The 18,519-nt window shown below is 40.1% G+C and overlaps 1 protein-coding gene across 2 annotated transcripts in view; it reads right to left on the bottom strand.

Annotated features, from left to right (window-relative positions):
- The window catches only part of EPB41L4A (erythrocyte membrane protein band 4.1 like 4A), a 287,116-nt gene that overhangs the window by 80,392 nt on the left and 188,205 nt on the right, over window positions 1-18,519 (bottom strand). For both annotated transcript variants that reach the window (XM_052646727.1, XM_052646729.1), the window contains exons 10-11: window positions 7,003-7,094; window positions 5,667-5,744 (exon numbers count right to left, since the gene is read on the bottom strand). In XM_052646727.1, coding sequence (XP_052502687.1) covers window positions 5,667-5,744; window positions 7,003-7,094 — 170 coding nt within the window. The remainder of the gene's footprint in view (window positions 1-5,666; window positions 5,745-7,002; window positions 7,095-18,519) is intronic.

Raw genomic sequence — 18,519 nt, 5'->3', positions numbered from 1 at the left:
ATCTTACGAGCTTGATCTCTTGCATCTTCTCATACTAGAGAAGCACTGCAATCATTAACGGAGACATCTGCTCCTGGTGACTAGCAGCAACCTTCTACAGAGGTGTGTGTTTGATTGCACACACTCCCTTAGGGGCAGGTCCTCAGAGCTATCTGAAAGACCATCTCTCAGCCTCTAGTCCTCTCTCTACAAGCACCAGTAAAGCTTGACTCACAGCTCTCATGTTGCACTTTTTTTTTTCCCCTCAGCTGACATAAGGAAGATTTTTCAGAGAGAGAACCAAGAAAAAATTTATTAAAGGAGGAATCAGGTTTGGATTTAAGTAGAATGATAGGCTAGAAACTGAGGATGCTCATGTTGTCAGCTCCACAACTTAGTAATGAAACCGTGCTGGGCTGAAGTACTGAGGGCAAAGATTCCACATGAGTCGACATGTCCTCGTGCTGTACTTACAAGGCAAGTCATAGAGCCTCTGCCAGTGGGCCACTTGGTGAGACTGTACTCTGAACCCTGTGACACAATCAGCCCCTGATTCTGCCCACCCCACCTGTGCCAGCAAGTACCCAGGAAGATTCAGAGCAGCCAGAATCCCCCGGCACAGCAGCACTTCCTTATGAGTCTATGAGGCAACAGGGTGAGCTTTCCCTGAGGAGAAACTAAACTTCTCAAGAACCATGTAACTTAATTTGCTGAATTTCAGTCAACATTCATTCTACTAAAAATTTATTCCACAGCTGCTGAATCCGAACCAATAAATGACTCTTGGATTTTAAGGAAAGTGTCATTTAGGTACAGAGAAAAGGAATTTCTCAGTGACTACTTTGATTCGCTATGAGAAGCGCCATCTAATGGGAAAAAGGTCTTTTAATGGCCTCAACCTATTTGCCCTCCATTTACAGGACACATGGCAGGCCACTCCGGTGCTCCTTCCTGGAGAATCCCAGGGCCGGGGGAGCCTGCTGGGCTGCCGTCTGTGGGGTGGCACGCAGTCGGACATGAATGAGGCGCCTTAGCAGCAGCAGCACAGGATACATACTGGTGGTTCTTTCCCCAAAAGAGATCAAATGAGACAGAAAAAGCCGAATTTACCTCCTACATACTTCTGTGGAAACGCCCCTCCTTACTTACTACCCCATTCATTTTTACAAGAAATAGAGGCCTGAAACATTCATAACAAGCTCATCGGGCTAACTGGGGATACGACTTACTATGTGGAATGAAAATGACAGTTTCTATCCATGAGTGTACATACTCCACATTCAAGACTTCATGAAAACCAGGGGGAGGGCAGGGGGGTGGGGGGCACAGAGTGACAGGCTTGCTTTCACTTGAAATTTAACTACTTCCCCTCATATATAGTGAAAATGTATCATATAGAAATCTAATAACATGATAAGAAAATTGTCATTTATCAACTTTCATTTTGCTGTTTTCACACATTAATATATTGTTAATAAGAAGCTCTGGACACTGGGTTCAAATTCCAGCTATGTCATAGCCTAGCTCTCTGACTCCGGGAAACATTACTCAAACTCTCTGTAGCTCAGCTTCCTCATTACTAAAGCAACAATAATACCAATGACCACTTTATAGGCTTATTATGAATGTTAAGTATGAATGTTTCTAAATTTTCCAGAACAATGCCAAGCACATAAAATGTTACATAATTATAACTAAATACAAATAAACACATTTAAAAAATTATTAATTTGAGAACTTTCAACAGTTTTAGCTATTCTAAAGGTAGTGCATAAGGTAATACAAATAGCAACATCTCTCCCCTGAAAATCTTTTTAAAATTCTATACAGACAGCAAAATTCCATTATTATAAATTATTTGAAGTATGAAGATAAGATCTCCTTGCAACAGATTTAATCTAAGACTTGGATAGTCTGTACTTCATTGCATGGAGGAAAAAATTTTTGGCCTAAAAACATAACCTAATATGTGGACTACTGAGGCATTTGATAATGAGATTTTATTTTATTATTCAATTTTTCCTCATGGCTTGTTTCTCAGGAATAAAGAAGAAATGAGAAAATCATATCACAAGACTAATAAAACTGAAGTCCAGGGACATAAGCTGACCTGGCAGAGGCTGCACAGGACCCAGGACCGGAAGAAGCTTTCTATCCTCCAGTTGGCCAGGGTGGCACAGCCTGGCAGCCCAGGAGAAGAAACAGCGCACACAGCCATGTACTTTAAAGCTACAAGCCTGGCTCAAAGCTCAGCTCTAGCAGAAACGTGTGGTCTTCAGTAGGTTATTTTTTTAATCTCCTAGAACCTTATTTTCCTCGTCTGTATTTCTATTGTTCATATTATTTCCCAGCAGAAATACTCCTCTATGGTCTTCTTAGTACTTCCTTGTAACAGAAAAGCACAGGGCCAATGCAGAGATTCTCAGTATTGGTATAAGCATTCCTACACGCCTAGTGGCTCTCCACAGTGGCAGGATAGAGCTTTGTCCCCATGTCACCCACTTGCCCACCCCTCGCCTTGTGGCACACATACTCCCATTCCATGCTGGGAGGCCCCGCCAGCAGCCCTTCTTCAGCTCCAAAGTGAGGCTACAAACAGCCATTGGTTGGGTAGAGGGAAGAGAAGACACCTGGGTTCAGATCTCAACTCTGCTGCTTACTAGCTAAAGGTCTGGTTCAATTACCTTAGACTTGGCGGGGGGGCTCAAATATCTTCTCTATACAAATGAGGATAAGGCCCCTTTGATGGGTCACTGAATGTATTTAACAAAGTAACACACATGAAAGCACTTGAGACAAAGTAAGTTCTCAGGAGGACTGGATCTCTTTCACACTTCAAGAAATGTGGCAGCAAGGCTATCAGGGTTCTGCGGGCGAGAGGTGGTTCTCAGGTCGAAGTCTCATTGCTAGAGTATAAGCTCTACACAACTCATTCATTCATCCAAACCAGGAGTCCTCTACAAACTTAACAATAGGTAGAGGCAAGGTTAGTTTTTAAGGGGCTCAGAGGAAGAGAGAGCAGTGTATAACAAAATATTTAACCAAAGACTTAATCAGTCTCTATTTCAGATTACTGGTATCTGATAATAAAGCAATAAATGACTTTGACTGTCACATTTCAGCTCTATCTTTTCCCAAAAATTTAATTTTGAATTTCTGAAAGGATTGCCTGTCACATACCACTAAAATTAAGTTTTCTCCTCTAAAGTAATGACTAGTTTTTTCTCAAAGATGTTGGAATCTCCTTGGTATTCTGCAAGCCCTAAGATGCAAAAGAGAAAGTAAAGACTAGAACTGTCTTTCTCTATCACACACTCCTACACACACATACTCCACTGTAAACACATGTAGAGTTATACACACAGACAACCACACTCACACACCACAGCCACTGGTTATGCCGTTCACTATCTCCCACGCTCTAAAAGCCTACAGGGTAAAGGAAGGAGCTTTCTGTTTCCAGAGTTCTTCCATCCTTCCTGGTTGTCTCCAGAACGTCTCAAAATAAAGGAACAGGCATACAATGTTTTTTAAAGATTGGCTGTTATTACTTTTGACAATTAACAGTCATGTACTGGTGACCACCCAGTAGTCAGAGACCCATCCCTGCCTAAGCCTGGCTCTGGGTAGTGGGATGAAACATCCTTCTTCCAGGAATTGCATGTTAGTGCTTCCTACATACAGACATTGAGACTCGAATTTCATTAAGATTTACTAAGCAGTTAACACCACCCACAAAATTAGAACAGATTTAGCAGAGCTTCCAATTTGCAAAGGTTACCTTTAATTACTTTTGCAGAAGAAATTATACTTAATATGCAAAATCCAATAACTTCCTAATAATAATTCCCAGAGCGACAGCATTTGCATTTCAATAAATTTGAAAAATCAGGTATGGTAAATTTGTGGAAACCAGCTACAGTGTATGTTAAACAGCATAATTAAAAATTTCGCATTATGAATATTAAGACAGATGCTTTTTCACTAGCTTCATTTCAGTGACAAAGAGACAGGTTTACACATTCACTCTATAACCCTTGAAATGTGTTACGTCCCAATGGGAAGAACAGCCCAAATACTCACTATGAGCTGTTTTCTTTACTATAAAAGTAAATACTCTCTCCTTAAATTCCTGTAATTATATCACTATCTAGGGGAAAACCTTGATAACAAAGTTTAAATCTTTGGATTTCAATAAACACTTTCCTACAAATACCAAGAACATCTATAATATAATAATACTTAAGTGTTAAGTCAGCAAATGAGGAAACATCCAAGTGAATATGTAAAGATTAATGTACTGAACATTTAATATTAATCACTCCTTTACTGATTATCCCTGGTTTCAAAGCAAGATTTTAAAAAGTGGTTCATAAAAGAAAGGAATTAAAATCTGGCATATTATTGTCTTGCAAACGCTTGACCTGGTTTGATTTTTAAGTCTAAGTAAGCATTTCACTTGGAGATGTCTCAAATAGACTGACAGAACAGTGTCCTACCTTCAAAGTGCCATTTCTGCACCCTGCTTCAGTTTTATAGGGCCTGGGAACATCTCACTGCTGTATCACTGCTCACTGAATAATACTGTAGCTCTCTGAAGGCAGAGGTGTTAGTTGCTCAGTCGTGTCCGACTCTTTGTGACCCCATGGACTGTAGCCCGCCAGTCTACAGTCTCTGTCCATGGGATTCTCCAGGCAAGAACACTGGAGTGGGTTGCCATGCCCTTCTCCAGGGGTTCTTCCCAACCCAGGTATCAAATCCAGGTCTCCCACATTGCAGGCAGATTCTTTATGTCTGAGCCACTAGGGAAGCCGAAGGCAAAGGTGGTGAAATCTTATTCTTTCTATCTCTGGGCACCTATTATCCTGCCTTCAATATCACAGGTTCTCCAGTTAACAGAATGAATTGAAACAAAACAAATTATTTTTCAAAACATAGAAACTTTCCATTTTCACAAGCACCTGCCTGGCTGCTTGACAATCAAGCTTTCCTCGCAACATGCAACAGTCTGACTAACCAGTAAAGACACAGGCTCTGTCTGGAGTTAGACTGCCAGATAGTGGGCCCAACATTAACATTTCCTGGTTGGTTTCTCTGAAAAGTGACTTGTCTCTGAGCCTCAGTTTCCTCACATGGTATGAGGATAACATCAATAAGACTGCAATGATTAAAGAAGCGATATTGGGACACATGTAGCACAATATATGGCACTGGGTACTGCTCCATAAAGTTAACATATACTTGCTAGCATTACTATGTTGTAAGCATTATACTACAGAAAACATTTGACCCATGATGCTGCAACAGAGAATTAACTGAATATCCTAAGAATACCAATAGACTACTATTCAGAATATCTACTCTGTTTCATAATCACCACATAATTGGAGATAACTGATAATTGGACCAAAATGAATTTCTGAAGATAGTAAGCTCTACTACATTCTAAAAACTCTATACTTAATCAAGCTAATGTACTCTTTAAATATCATTAGACCTAGAAAATCATTTTTGTCAAGAAAGTTTAATAAACTGTTATTGCCTATCAAAATAATTGGCATTATGAAAAAAAATCAGAAAAAAATCAGATCACAAACTTTAATATGCATGCATGCATCTGGATGGTTAGATTAAATATGCATTCATACACACATCCACACACCCCAAAGGAAAAGAATGCCATTTACCTATACCGGTGCTTATAACTCATGGATCCAAACTTGCTGAGTTTTCTTGACAATGAATTTGATTCATTTTCTGGCATTCTAATGAATTTGTAAAAGAAAATTAGAGAAAGACTTACAAATATGTAACATGAGCAAAAACTATGTAGAAATATGTAATAGTGCAATACTGCTTAACACATAGTTGAAATATTTTACTCAGTCTACATATTGGCAAAAAATAATAATTGATTATTTTAAAGCTAATACTTAAAACAACAACCGCATTCTACTATTTTATACAAGTATGATATCAAAATACTCATACTTCCTGAAGACTATTAAATATATCATCACCCTTACAAGGAAGATTTTGTTGTGAATAAATTTAATTTCTCTACTTAAATTCTCTTGGGAACTTTGTCACTGTGTTGATTAACCCAAGCCAAGGTTCTCATGGCAGTTCATCATATCTAATGCTATGGTTCACTCTTCTTCATATTCCATTCTATGGTACATTCAACACACAGCTCCAAGTGGAGTTTCTTGGCCCCGCCCCACTGATGAGAGGTAATGTCTCAGACATTTTGGGCTACATCCCTTTCTGGATACAAACTCCTCAAAAGATGTGGATCATTTTATAATACTACTCCTCTAGCATCATACTATTTGGAAAAAATGTTCCGTGTAAATCAAAAAGGAAAAAGGGGAAGGATTAATCTAAATTTGAAAACCAAAAACAGTTTAATGTATAACATTACCTGATAAAATTTAATCTTTACACCATAAGAATGTGAAACAAGCAGCACCCACACAACCCAATGGTCAGTGCTCTGCCTACACCTTTGCGACCCCCCAGGAGCACACGAGGCAGATGCCAGCTCCTCACTCGTCACAGCATCTGCCGCCCTTACTTCCCACTCCCCACGCTCCTGTCCTCTAAGCGCTGGGAGGGCCCCACAGCGCAGTCCCTGTCCTCTCTTTACTGTTTCCATAGGCGACTGTCTGCCTACTGTCTGCCTTATTACCTACAAAATTTACATGACCAACCTTGGTCTTTTCTGTAAGCTTTGCATACCTAGCCACCCATTCCATATTTCGAGGCTAGGCATTTCAATTTTAGTGTGTTCACAGCAGAACACTTAACTCCCACCAGTACCAAAGCTATACTTTCACATAAACCCAAAAAGCAATCATCCTTGATCCTTCCTTATAGCATGAGCAAACAAACAAACAAAACATCTACATACATGTGCATGTTAAGAAGTTAATAAAAGAGAAACACTTATACATTTCTTCTAAGAATAGAATTCTTGTTATAAAAGCAAACAGTTTTCATTTATTAGGCAAAGAAACATACCTAAAAAATGTGTGATATTCTACACTACATTTCCAAAGATGCTTGCAAGCAGTTTTACTTCGAGCTTCAAAAAAGAATGAGGTTTCACTGCACTAAAAGAGAAAAAAAATGTGAGAATATAAATTACAGACCATAAGATTTTTCAGATGACAGCCACCTTCTAGGTACCAAAAATTCAAGCAAGCAGAGAAATCACTGTTAACACATTAAAAAAAAAAAAAGAACAATTATCTCTTGATAGAATTACAAAATGTAAGTGCCATGAAATTTTAACACCCTCACCTCTACTACCTTTTTCTACATCACCCCATGACTGCAAATAATCACAGTGATGGCGTGGAAGCACTGAAAACTCTTCTGCCAACAACGTGCACCAGAACAGGAAAAATACTGACCACGTGGAAATCAAAGCCCCCCAAAAAAGAAGACACTCATAAATCCAGTTCTTAACTGTATTTTTTTCAGGGATGTACAGGCCACACTTAAATGAAAGAATCTCAAGAGGGGCTGCTAGGAGGGGCAACATCATCACCGCAGTGTAATCTGGGCAAGTTACTGAGTTTCTCCATTCTGCATCAAGTTATTGGGTGAAAGAAATTAAATGACATGACAGATGTAAAGTGCCATACACTAGGTATGCAATTAATTTTCACAATTATTTTAATCTGGTAGTTCCTTATCTATTTTATACATATACAATATCTATTTTATAGTTATATAGTTTAATACATAAGAAACAGAGGCAATATTAGATATAATTTGAATTTTACAGGAAAAGATACTATTTTTTAAAGTGACTTAATAGAAAACCAAGCAAAATACAGTATCTATACAAAAATAATAATAAACCACAAGCTCTGTGAAGTTACATAATTGCTAATTTAGTTTCAAATAAAAATCAAACTCAAGTCACAAATGCAGAAATGCCTGTGGAATAAGGTTCCCATGGATTCATATACACAAAATTGTCAATGCAGAAGAATAATTGAATGACTCCTCTCCCTTCACACATCCTTTTAGCAAGGACAGAACATTTACATGCAGGAAATTTCTTCCCAAGTCTATCTAGAATGAAGCTGCCCAATTTAGGAGTTTATTTGCAAAATGAAATGGTATGATGGAAACAGAGCCAATATATGCATGTTATAGCAAGACAACCTGTAATTCCAAACTTCGTGAGGTGGAGGAAGGAACTTGGGCAAGTCTAGGTTTCTGAGCTGGGTGCAGCAAAGTACTAAAATATAGCAAGTGGAAAAACCTGGGGACTTGGATGGCAGAGGAATGGACAATAGCTCACACTGTTTTGATTTTGAGGCGCCCATAGAATTGGGAACTCCACATGCCTAGCGGGCCGGTAAATATGCACGGGCAGGCTGAGGAGAGACGTCGTGTCTGCTGGTATAGGTGACTTTACCCGAGAATCTAAAACAGTTTGCTCAGGGAGAGAGTACAGATAATGATGGGATCACAGTGGAGATGCTCACGAAGGTGGAGTGAGACAGGCCAACATGGACCAGGAGGCAATGGTGTCAGAGAGAATGGGGGAGAGGGCAAGTGTCCAGTGAGCCAGAAAGGTCACAGGGCTTGAAAAGAGGTCACTGCATTTCATGGGGAGAAATCTTCAGTGGCTTTCATGAAAGGGGTAAGGATTTAAAAGGTAGGGATGAGTAAGAAAAGGCAATGAATTCAGAATGTGTCTTCCTCAAAAGCAAAAGAAACCAGGGGGAGAAGTGGAAATCACAGAAGACCCTTGGAGGCAAAAGGAGGCCAAGCATCCTGTCAGGAGATGGGGATGCTTAGGGGGAATTTTTCTTCTTTCACTTTTCCTTTTTAAATACATACACGTGGTAAAAACACCAAAAGTTACCGAAGTGGTTACACAATGAGAACTAAACCTCCCTCTCACCATTGTCTCCAATTCCCCTCCCCAGAGGCAACCACTATCAAGAGCTTCTTACATAACAGGCCAGTGTTTTGAGGTCACTGGATTATCCAACATATAATGCACAGGCAATTAATTGTAAAATACTGAGTCTCTGGCTATGTATCAGGATAAATAAGATAAAGTCAGTATATGGGACTTCCCTGGTGGTCCCGTGGGTAAGACCCCGTGCTTCCACTGCAGGAGGTGTGTGTTCTATCCCCAGCTGGAGAAGTAAGATGCAGCATGGCTTGTCAAAAAAAAAAAAGCCAGTATAAGACAGGGTCCCCCTGGTGTTTTAGTCACTAAGTCGTGTCCAACTTTCGCAACCCTGTGGACTGCAGCCTGCCAGGCTCCTCAGTCTATGGGATTCTCCAGAGAATACTGGAGTGGGTTGCCATTTCCTTCTCCAGGGGATCTTCCCCACCCAGGGATCCAATCAGGTGGATTCTTTTCCAGCTGAGCTGTCTGGGAAGCCCCAGGCTCCTCCCCTACTCCCCCAACTATCACCTTTCTCAATCTCTCTCTCTGTCAGCAACAGAAGCACTAAGAGATGGCGGCTGCTGATGACTACTCTGTGACAGAGACACCTTCATGTTCTATCAAGAACATCCAAAACTAACGTGGAATTGACATATTAAATCGAATTTTCACAAAGTGATTTAATTACATATATTACCTAGATTTCCAAAAATGCAGAAAAAAAAAATTTTTAACTTGAAAATAAAATAAATCTCCTCAAACTTTTCTTGGACTGGTATTCACTCTATTCTTTAATAAACATCTGCATTCTTTTACTCTTCATATAGACACAAAACTACCATCACCTAATGATCCAACCAGAATTTTAGGATCCAACCAGAATTGGATTTTCCCAAGTTTCCTTGCGGATAGGCAATGGCAACCCACTCCAGTACTCTCACCTGGAAAATCCCATGGACAGAGGAGCCTGGTGGGCCGCAGTCCATGGGGTCTCAAAGAGTCAGACATGACTGAGCAACTTCACTTTCACGCGTTGGAAAAGGAAATGGCAACCCACTCCAGTGTTCTTGCCTGGAGAATCCCAGGGACGGGGGAGCCTGGTGGGCTGCTGTCTGACTGAAGCGACTTAGCAGCAGCAGCAGCAAATTTCCTTGGGTACAAATTTATTAAAGGAACAAAAGAGCTTCCCGCAGGCCCCCTAATTACTTCTGCCCCATGCAATGACAAGTACAAACTCATTCCCCCATTCAAACAGGGCTTTAACACTAGCTGCCTGGACTTCGTCCCACTGTTAGCAGAATGATCCAAATACTAAAAGGTGAGTTGATACAAATAAATTTTTAAAAAAAGAGCCAGGCACTCTGAATAAATTCTATATATTTTTGCCACTTAAAATAACTGCTGACATTAATGTAACTGATGTGATATTTAAATATCTTGCCTTCCCTCGTGGCTCAGCTAGTAAAGAATCCGCCTGCAGTGCGGGAGACCTGGGTTCGATTCCTGCCTGGGTTGGGAAGGTCCCCTGGAGCAGGGAAAGGCTGACCACTCCAGTATTCTGGCCTGGAGTATTCCATAGGCTGTACAGTCCGTGGGGTCACAAAGCGTCGGACACGACTGAGCGACTTTCACTTCTTTAGGGACTTCCCTGGTGGCTCAGACGGTAAAGAGTCTACCTGCAATACGGGAGACCCAGGTTCGATCCCTGGGTCGGGAAGATCCCCTGGAGAGGAAATGGCAACCTACTCCAGTACTCTTGCCTGGAAAATTCCATGGACAGAGGAGCCTTGTAGGCTACAGTCCATGGGGTCACAAAGAGTCGGACATGACTGAGCAACTTCACTCACTCACTACCTGCTAAACCTTTTCCAAAAGGACATGGACAATTAGCACCTTTCCATTCGTTCATATAAACACAAGCAGCTGCTTAACTTCAGAAGTTCATTACAACCAATTGCTAAAATACTTTATCCAAGAATCCAATGCATGCTTTTGGCAAAATTTTTCAAATACCTTCATAACTTCAGCCATTTCATGCCAGACGCAAAGCTATAGTCTCCATCTACTTTTTTTATTTTATAAACAGACCAAGCTTAAGTCACCTCTAACTCAGATAACACATGAGGGTTCATCATACTGTGGATCTCTAAGTAAACGGGGCTCAAAGTCCCAATCCCATCATTTGTAAGAATTCAGGACCCAGATCAAATGGATGAATTCCCAACCTAACTCCCTCTGTTTTTCTCATTCTTTTCCCATCTTTGCTGGCTGTTTCGCTTCGCAGCTTTGAAGAAATCAATCTGTTTTGCGCCTGACTTCTCTGAAGGGCCTTGAGTTTACTGACGGTCACGGAGGTGCTCACACTGCAAGACGCTCGGCAGTTTCCTCTCCCTGGGTCCCAGCTTCACTGCCTTTCCCGTGCCCAACAGCCTCGCCACACAAAGCCCCTCTCTAGCTGGCCCCTCGCTGCGGCCTCGGACAGCTCGCCTTCCCCAGCTTCCCTAGAAGAGCGGGGATAAACATCTTCTCAATCCTGTCATTACATATTCATCCCATCTCCAAGGTTAATTGAAGTAACCTAAGGGACACTGCAAAGGTCAAATACTTGAAAGAGATGAGTACTTCTAACAATGGTAAAATGCAACCATTACACAAATATTGGAAAGGCCTACAGCAGAGAGGTTCCTTATCACTGACCCACAGACACAGAGCAGAGGCTAAAAAGAAGTGCAAAGACTACAAAACTACAGTATTATGGGACCTTTTTTAAACATTTGATTTCTACAAGATTTATATGTACTTGGCAATTGTGAACTTATTCTAGGCACTAGACGAAATAAAAATCAGGGGACTAACAGCAAGTGACTGAAAGAACTTAATTACTGATAAAGAAAAGGAAGGCAAATGGTAGAAAGGAAAAAACTTTATTCTTGAACTAAAAATAAATACCAAAGAAATATCACAAATTTTTAAGTTTTTTGAGATATTTATCTTTATAAATGGTGAGTCTAAATGTAAAATTAAATTACATTTGTGTATGTCAGACAGTGGGCACAATATTTTAATCACTTTCCCCATATCTTCCACTGTTTTCTCATTCCAAGTGCAAAGCCATATAAAGAATTCAAGTAAGTTCTGCAATAAAAAAACTATCAATCTTCCTATTAGTTGGAAAGGCAAGTTAGCAGGGAATTTGAAAATACTGAGTAAATGTTATCTTGTTCTTCTAACATTATCTTGTTTTTTCTTTACAGAGTACTCTCTGAAAAGTGACTCTTAAACATTAATGTCTCGTGATATTGGCATAAAAAGAGTTCTACGGTCAAGTCAATTTGGGAAACATCGGGTTAAATGCTCAGACCTTTTAATGAGCCTATTTTACACTGTGACTCTTGAAGAGCTGCTAAGGTAGCGGGTCTTTCCTTGATTTATAAGAGCAAAACCTTTATTTCTAGAACTCTGGCTTTTATACACTACATACAAACACCCCTACACACACGTCAGTTATTTTTAAAATTCTTTCTGAAATGCACATAATATGGTTTGAATTAAAAATCACTGTGCATTTCAACAGAGCACTGGAAAAATAACATTAATTTCCATTCCAACATATATGTTGTATTTTATAATATAACAACAAAAACAGCAAAAATATTCCAGAACTCTTGAACTCTTTTGTCTGCTATGTGGGTATTTCAAATTATACACTAAACATGAAAAACCTTTTTACCTCTTTTACAAAGAAATTAATTGCTTAATGAATAATTGTTTATAACTCTTTCTAGCTCTAGACTTCCCTGGTGGCTCAGATGGTAAAGTATCTGCCTACAACGCGGGAGACCCGGGTTGGATCCCTGGGTTGGGAAGATCCCCTGGAGAAGAAAACGGCAATCCACTCCAGTACTATTGCCTGGAAAATCCCATGAACAGAAGAGCTGCTAGGCTATAGTCCATGGGGTCACAAAGAGTTGGACACGACTGAACGACTTCACTTACTTAACTCTCCAGTTCATTGAAATATATATTACAGAATTTGAAGGGATGTGTTAGATTGTGTTGCATCTCCCCTTTTTCCTTTTCCTCCCAGGAATTTAAAGGAGAAAACAGGAGCCAAAACATTAGAGAATGTTTACATCATGTTTCAGTAAACTTTAAAAACTATTTTGTTGAGCTTACTCTTCTTCCTATTTGAAAAAATTCACAGATGCAAATCCAGGATTCCAGATGGCTTGCTTTATTATTGTTTTTACTCTATCTTTTCTTCATCTGCTCTCTAAAGAAACTGTAGAATTTCCTTAAATGTCAGCATTTCCTTCTTATACTTGCAGGTTTCATTTTTTCATGAAAACTAACCCTTATTGCTAGTCTTACAAATGTTTGCAAGAATTTAATAACAAATGTTACTTAAGCTTGTTAAAATGAAGGCATATCTGGTACTATCTACTGATACTCTTAATGTAGAAAATTTTTATACTAGAATTTAGACATTCCTTCCAAACAAATGGCTCCCTTAATTATGGAAAAACATACATAGTAGCAAACGAAGCTAAGGAAACTCCATGGGCCTGAAAAAGACCTGAGCTCCCCTTCCTGCTGTGGCATCAGCTATTCACCTTCCAAGAACAAGTGCTGCCTGAGCCCTTTCCGGTGCAAAACTTTAAGTGCATGAGGGCAAGATAGTTCCAACACAGAGACATGTACCCGGTGCTTGCTACAATTCCAACTTTGGATTGGGTTCATTCACAGTACAACCTCACAACCCTGTAAAACAGATTTTATCATCCTCACTTCATAGACAAGAAAAGGGAGTTTCAATGTTGTTCAGGAAGTTGTCCAAAGTTGGAGAAGTGAGAGTTCTGAGCTTACATTATGCTGTTTTGTCCACAAGGTTCGTAGTCCATCACTGAATCTGCAAGATTCCAAACCAAACTGTCATATGGCCTCAGGATCCAAATGTTACCAATAGAGTCACACATTTGAACATTTACAGGAAAGTACAAATAGTCCAGGTTCACTTATACATTGCAGGTGAAATGTACAATGGCACAGAAACTGCAGGTAACGACTGGGGTATGGGAATAAGGCAACACCTAATATTCACACATGTACTTACCCTCTTAACTGAGCATCCTCACTCCTGAGAACACACCCCAAAGACAGTCCTCCAACAATATAAAAATACATTTGCACAAAGTTATTGACTGAAGGAAAAAAACATAACTGCCAACTCTCAAGAACTATCAAATGATCCAGCATAAGACATTGGTTGAGTAAATGATTTTATAGACACTCAATAAAGTAAATGCAGCTGTACAAGAGAATAAGAAAGCTCTCAATGATCTGATATAGAGATTTCTGGAGGTACTACTAAATGAAGGAAAAAGCACAAAACCATATTCAGGGACTTTCCTGGTGGTCCAGTGGTTAAGAATTCACCATCCAAAGCAGGGGACATAGGTTTGATTCCTGGTCAGGGAACTAAGATACCACATGCCAAGAGGCAGCTAAGCCTGGGTGCCACAACTAGAGAGAAACAAAAAAACCTGTCAATTTCAGTGGTTTGCACAAAGGAATTCTGACACTGCTTGAGATGTAGTTTTAAGACCAAACAAACAAGTACATGTGTTACTGTCGGGAGCTAAGAGTCTCATAGGCAAAGAAAGGTTATACAAATATGAAATGAGGAAAAGAAGAGCAAGCCCTGTGGGGCTAGACGGAAACTGGAGGTATGGCGTGAATTTACGATTTCTAAAATATGTAGAAATAGCTGTGAAAAGAAGAGAAGTGAAAAGCAAAGGAGAAAAGGAAAGATATAAGCATCTGAATGCAGAGTTCCAAAGAATAGAAAGAAGAGACAAGAAAGCCTTCCTCAGCGATCAATGCAAAGAAATAGAGGAAAACAATAGAATGGGAAAGACTAGAGATCTCTTCATGAAAATCAGAGATACCAAGGGAACATTTCATGCAAAGATAGGCTCAATAAAGGACAGAAACGGTATGGACCTAACAGAAGCAGATATTGAGAAGAGGTGGCAAGAATACACAGAAGAATTGTACAAAAAAGATCTTCACAACCCAGATGATCACAATGGTGTGATCACTCACCTAGAGCCAGACATCCTGGAATGTGAAGTCAAGTGGGTCTTAGGAAGCATCACTACAAACAAAGCTAGTGGAGGTGATGGATTTCCAGTTGAGCTATTTCAAATCTTGAAAGATGATGCTGTGAAAGTGCTGCACTCAATATGCCAGCAAATTTGGAAAACTCAGCAGTGGCCACAGGACTCGAAAAGGTCAGTTTTCATTCCAATCCCAAAGAAACACAATGACAAGGAATGCTCAAACTACCGCACAATTACAATAATCTCACAAGCTAGTAAAGTAACGCTCAAAATTCTCCAAGCCAGGCTTCAGCAATACGTGAACCGTGAACTTCCTGATGTTCAAGCTGGTTTTAGAAAAGGCAGAGGAACCAGAGATCAAATTGCAAACATCTGCTGGATCATGGAAAAAGCAAGAGAGTTACAGAAAAACATCTATTTCTGCTTTATTGACTATGCCAAAGCCTTTAACTGTATGGATCACAATAAACTGTGGAAAATTCTTCAAGAGATGGGAATACCAGACCACCTGACCTGCCTCTTGAGAAACCTATATGCAGGTCAGGAATCAACAGTTAGAACTGGACATGGAACAACAGACTGGTTCCAAATAGGAAAAGGAGTACGTCAAGGCTGTATATTGTCACCCTGCTTATTTAACTTCTATGCAGAGTACATCATGAGAAATGCTGGACTGGAAGAAACACAAGCTGGAATCAAGATTGCCAGGAGAAATATCAATCACCTCAGATATGCAGATGACACCACCCTTATGGCAGAAAGTGAAGAGGAACTAAAAAGGCTCTTGATGAAAGTGAAAGAAGAGAGTGAAAAAGTTGGCTTAAAGCTCAACATTCAGAAAACGAAGATCATGGCATCTGGTCCCATCACTTCATGGCAAATAGATGGCGAAACTGTGGAAACAGTGTCAGACTTTATTTTTTGGAGCTCCAAAATCACTGCAGATAGTGACTGCAGCCATGAAATTAAAAGACGCTTACTCCTTGGAAGGGAAGTTATGACCAACCTAGACAGCATATTCAAAAGCACAGACATTACTTTGCCAACAAAGGTCCGTCTAGTCAAGGCTATGGTTTTTCCAGTAGTCATGTATGGATGTGAGAGTTGGACTAAAGAAAGCTGAGTGCCGAAGAATTGATGCTTTTGAACTGTGGTGTTGCAGAAGACTCTTGAGAGTCCCTTGGGCTGCAAGGAGATCCAACCAGTCCATTCTGAAGGAGATTAGTCCTGGGTATTCACTGGAAGGACTGATGCTAAAGCTGAAACTCCAGTACTCTGGCCACCTCATGTGAAGAGTTGACTCATTGGAAAAGACTCTGATGCTGGGAGGGATTGGGGGCAGGAGGAGAAGGGGATGCCAGAGGATGAGTTAGCTGGATGGCACCACTGACTCGATGGACATGAGTTTGAGTGAACTCCGGGAGTTGGTGATGGACAGGGAGGCCTGGCGTGCTGTGATTCATGGGGTCGCAAAGAGTCGGACATGACTGAGCAACTGAACTGAACTGGACTGAACTGAAAATATGTAGAAGCAAGTTCATTTGAGCACATGTGTATGAATGTATGTATTTATACCTGTATATATGTGTATATTCATGCATGTATTCCCTGGCATTGTCCACTAGTTAGTCCAGAAGCAAAGTCATCCCAGTAGCAATGACCACACTAACACCCAGATCTTGACCCTTCCCCACTAAAAGGAACCAGGGCTCTTTGGAGAAATGACTGATAAGAGTGTAAATGCAGGCTAGGTACAAGATGCACCTGAAATACCATGAGATGCCAAAAAAGGGAGAAAATAATCAAAACAGTGGTAGGAGGCATGTCAAAAGGTCTCCCATTGGCCATGTCTAGGACAATTACCAGAGAAGGCGATGGCAGCCCACTCCAGTACTCTTGCCTGGAGAACCCCATGGACAGAGGAGCCTGGCAGGCTGCGGTCCATGGGGTCACTAAGAGTTGGGCACGACTGAGCGACTTCACTTTCACTTTTTACTTTCATGCATTGGAGAAGGAAATGGCAACCTGCTCCAGTATTCTCGCCTGGAGAATCCCAGGGATAGAGGAGCCTAGTGGGCTGCCGTCTGTGGGGTCGCACAGAGTCGGACACGACTGAAGCGACTTAGCAGTAGCAGCAGGACAATTACAACACCAGAATAGCTAGGTACAGTAGCGCATTAGAAAACACTGGAAAAAATAGAAGTCCATGCTGATAACAGAAATAAATTAAAAAGAGAGAAGGTGAGGCTCTCACAGTGGACTGTCAAGGACTGACTGATAAATGTGGAGGGTATATGTATATATATACATACATATACACACCTAATTATGACTGATTGAAGCTTTACAGCAGAAAAAAACACAGCAGTGTAAAGCAATTTTCCTCCAATTAAAAATAAAATATTGAGGCAGTCGGAGAGCTAGAAAATCAGCATTTTGCAAGCATCATAGTAAAAGATCTAATTAGGAAAGAGTCTTAAGTCAGTTAGACCTAAGGGACATTTTCAAGAGCACAGTATTTGCACTGAATGACGTGATCCCTCCACAGATTTCCTATTAGTTGTAAAGGAGGGGAAAAAACCCAGCAATTACACTCATTTAATATAACCAACAAGAAGCAGATAGGAGTGTCCATGCTCCTCCAGATCTAACACCCCAGGAGAGCCACAACTTCACCTGGGCTGCTTTCCAACTGAGAATGCATAATCTCATCTGATTATAGTGAAATATCAGACAAATATGAAAGTCTACAGTTGACCCTGGAGCAATAGGGCGTTAGCAGCGCCAACCCCCACACAGTCGGCCCTCTGGATCCAGGGTTCTGCTTCCAGGCGTTCAACTAAGCACAGATCAAGAAGTACCTGTAGCATCTATTTAGTGAAACAAATCCATCTATGGTGGACCCGCGCAATTAAAACCACTTGATATTTAAAGGTCAAAAAGTGGCATAGAATTGTATCCTTCAAAAATCCCCCATCCATCATAAAAAACAAAAATGCTACTAAAATGTTTCAGATTAAAGGAGGCTAAGTTGACTCTACACTGGAGCAGGAAAATGCTATTAATATAAAGAATGTTATTAGGTCAGTCAACAAAGTTGAAAAAGTATTTAAATATATTTCTATATATAAATATAGAAAAAGTAGATAATAGAAGTATTCTATCAATATACATTTATAAAGTAGATAAATATGCTATGGCCACATGAGAAAATATTCCTATTCTTAGGAAATACACACTGAAGTATTTAGAGACAAATGACATGTGAAACATACAGTCGAATCACTCAGAAGGTAGTATGTATGTGTAGAGAAATAACAAAAATGGAAATGAAGTAAAATGCTAACAAATGAATGTAAGTACAATATATAACCCTGTTCTTTGTAGTATTTTAATCTTTGCAACTTTTTATAAATTTGGAATTGTCCTCAAATAAAATCAAATTTTAAAACTCTGTAGTTCTACTTAAAGCATGAAAGGAATGCCTAGCTT

The sequence above is a fragment of the Budorcas taxicolor genome, chromosome 10 (genome assembly GCF_023091745.1).
Source record: "Budorcas taxicolor isolate Tak-1 chromosome 10, Takin1.1, whole genome shotgun sequence".
In the NCBI taxonomy this organism is placed as follows: Eukaryota; Metazoa; Chordata; class Mammalia; order Artiodactyla; family Bovidae; genus Budorcas; species Budorcas taxicolor.
This window is presented reverse-complemented; position numbering and strand designations above follow the sequence as displayed.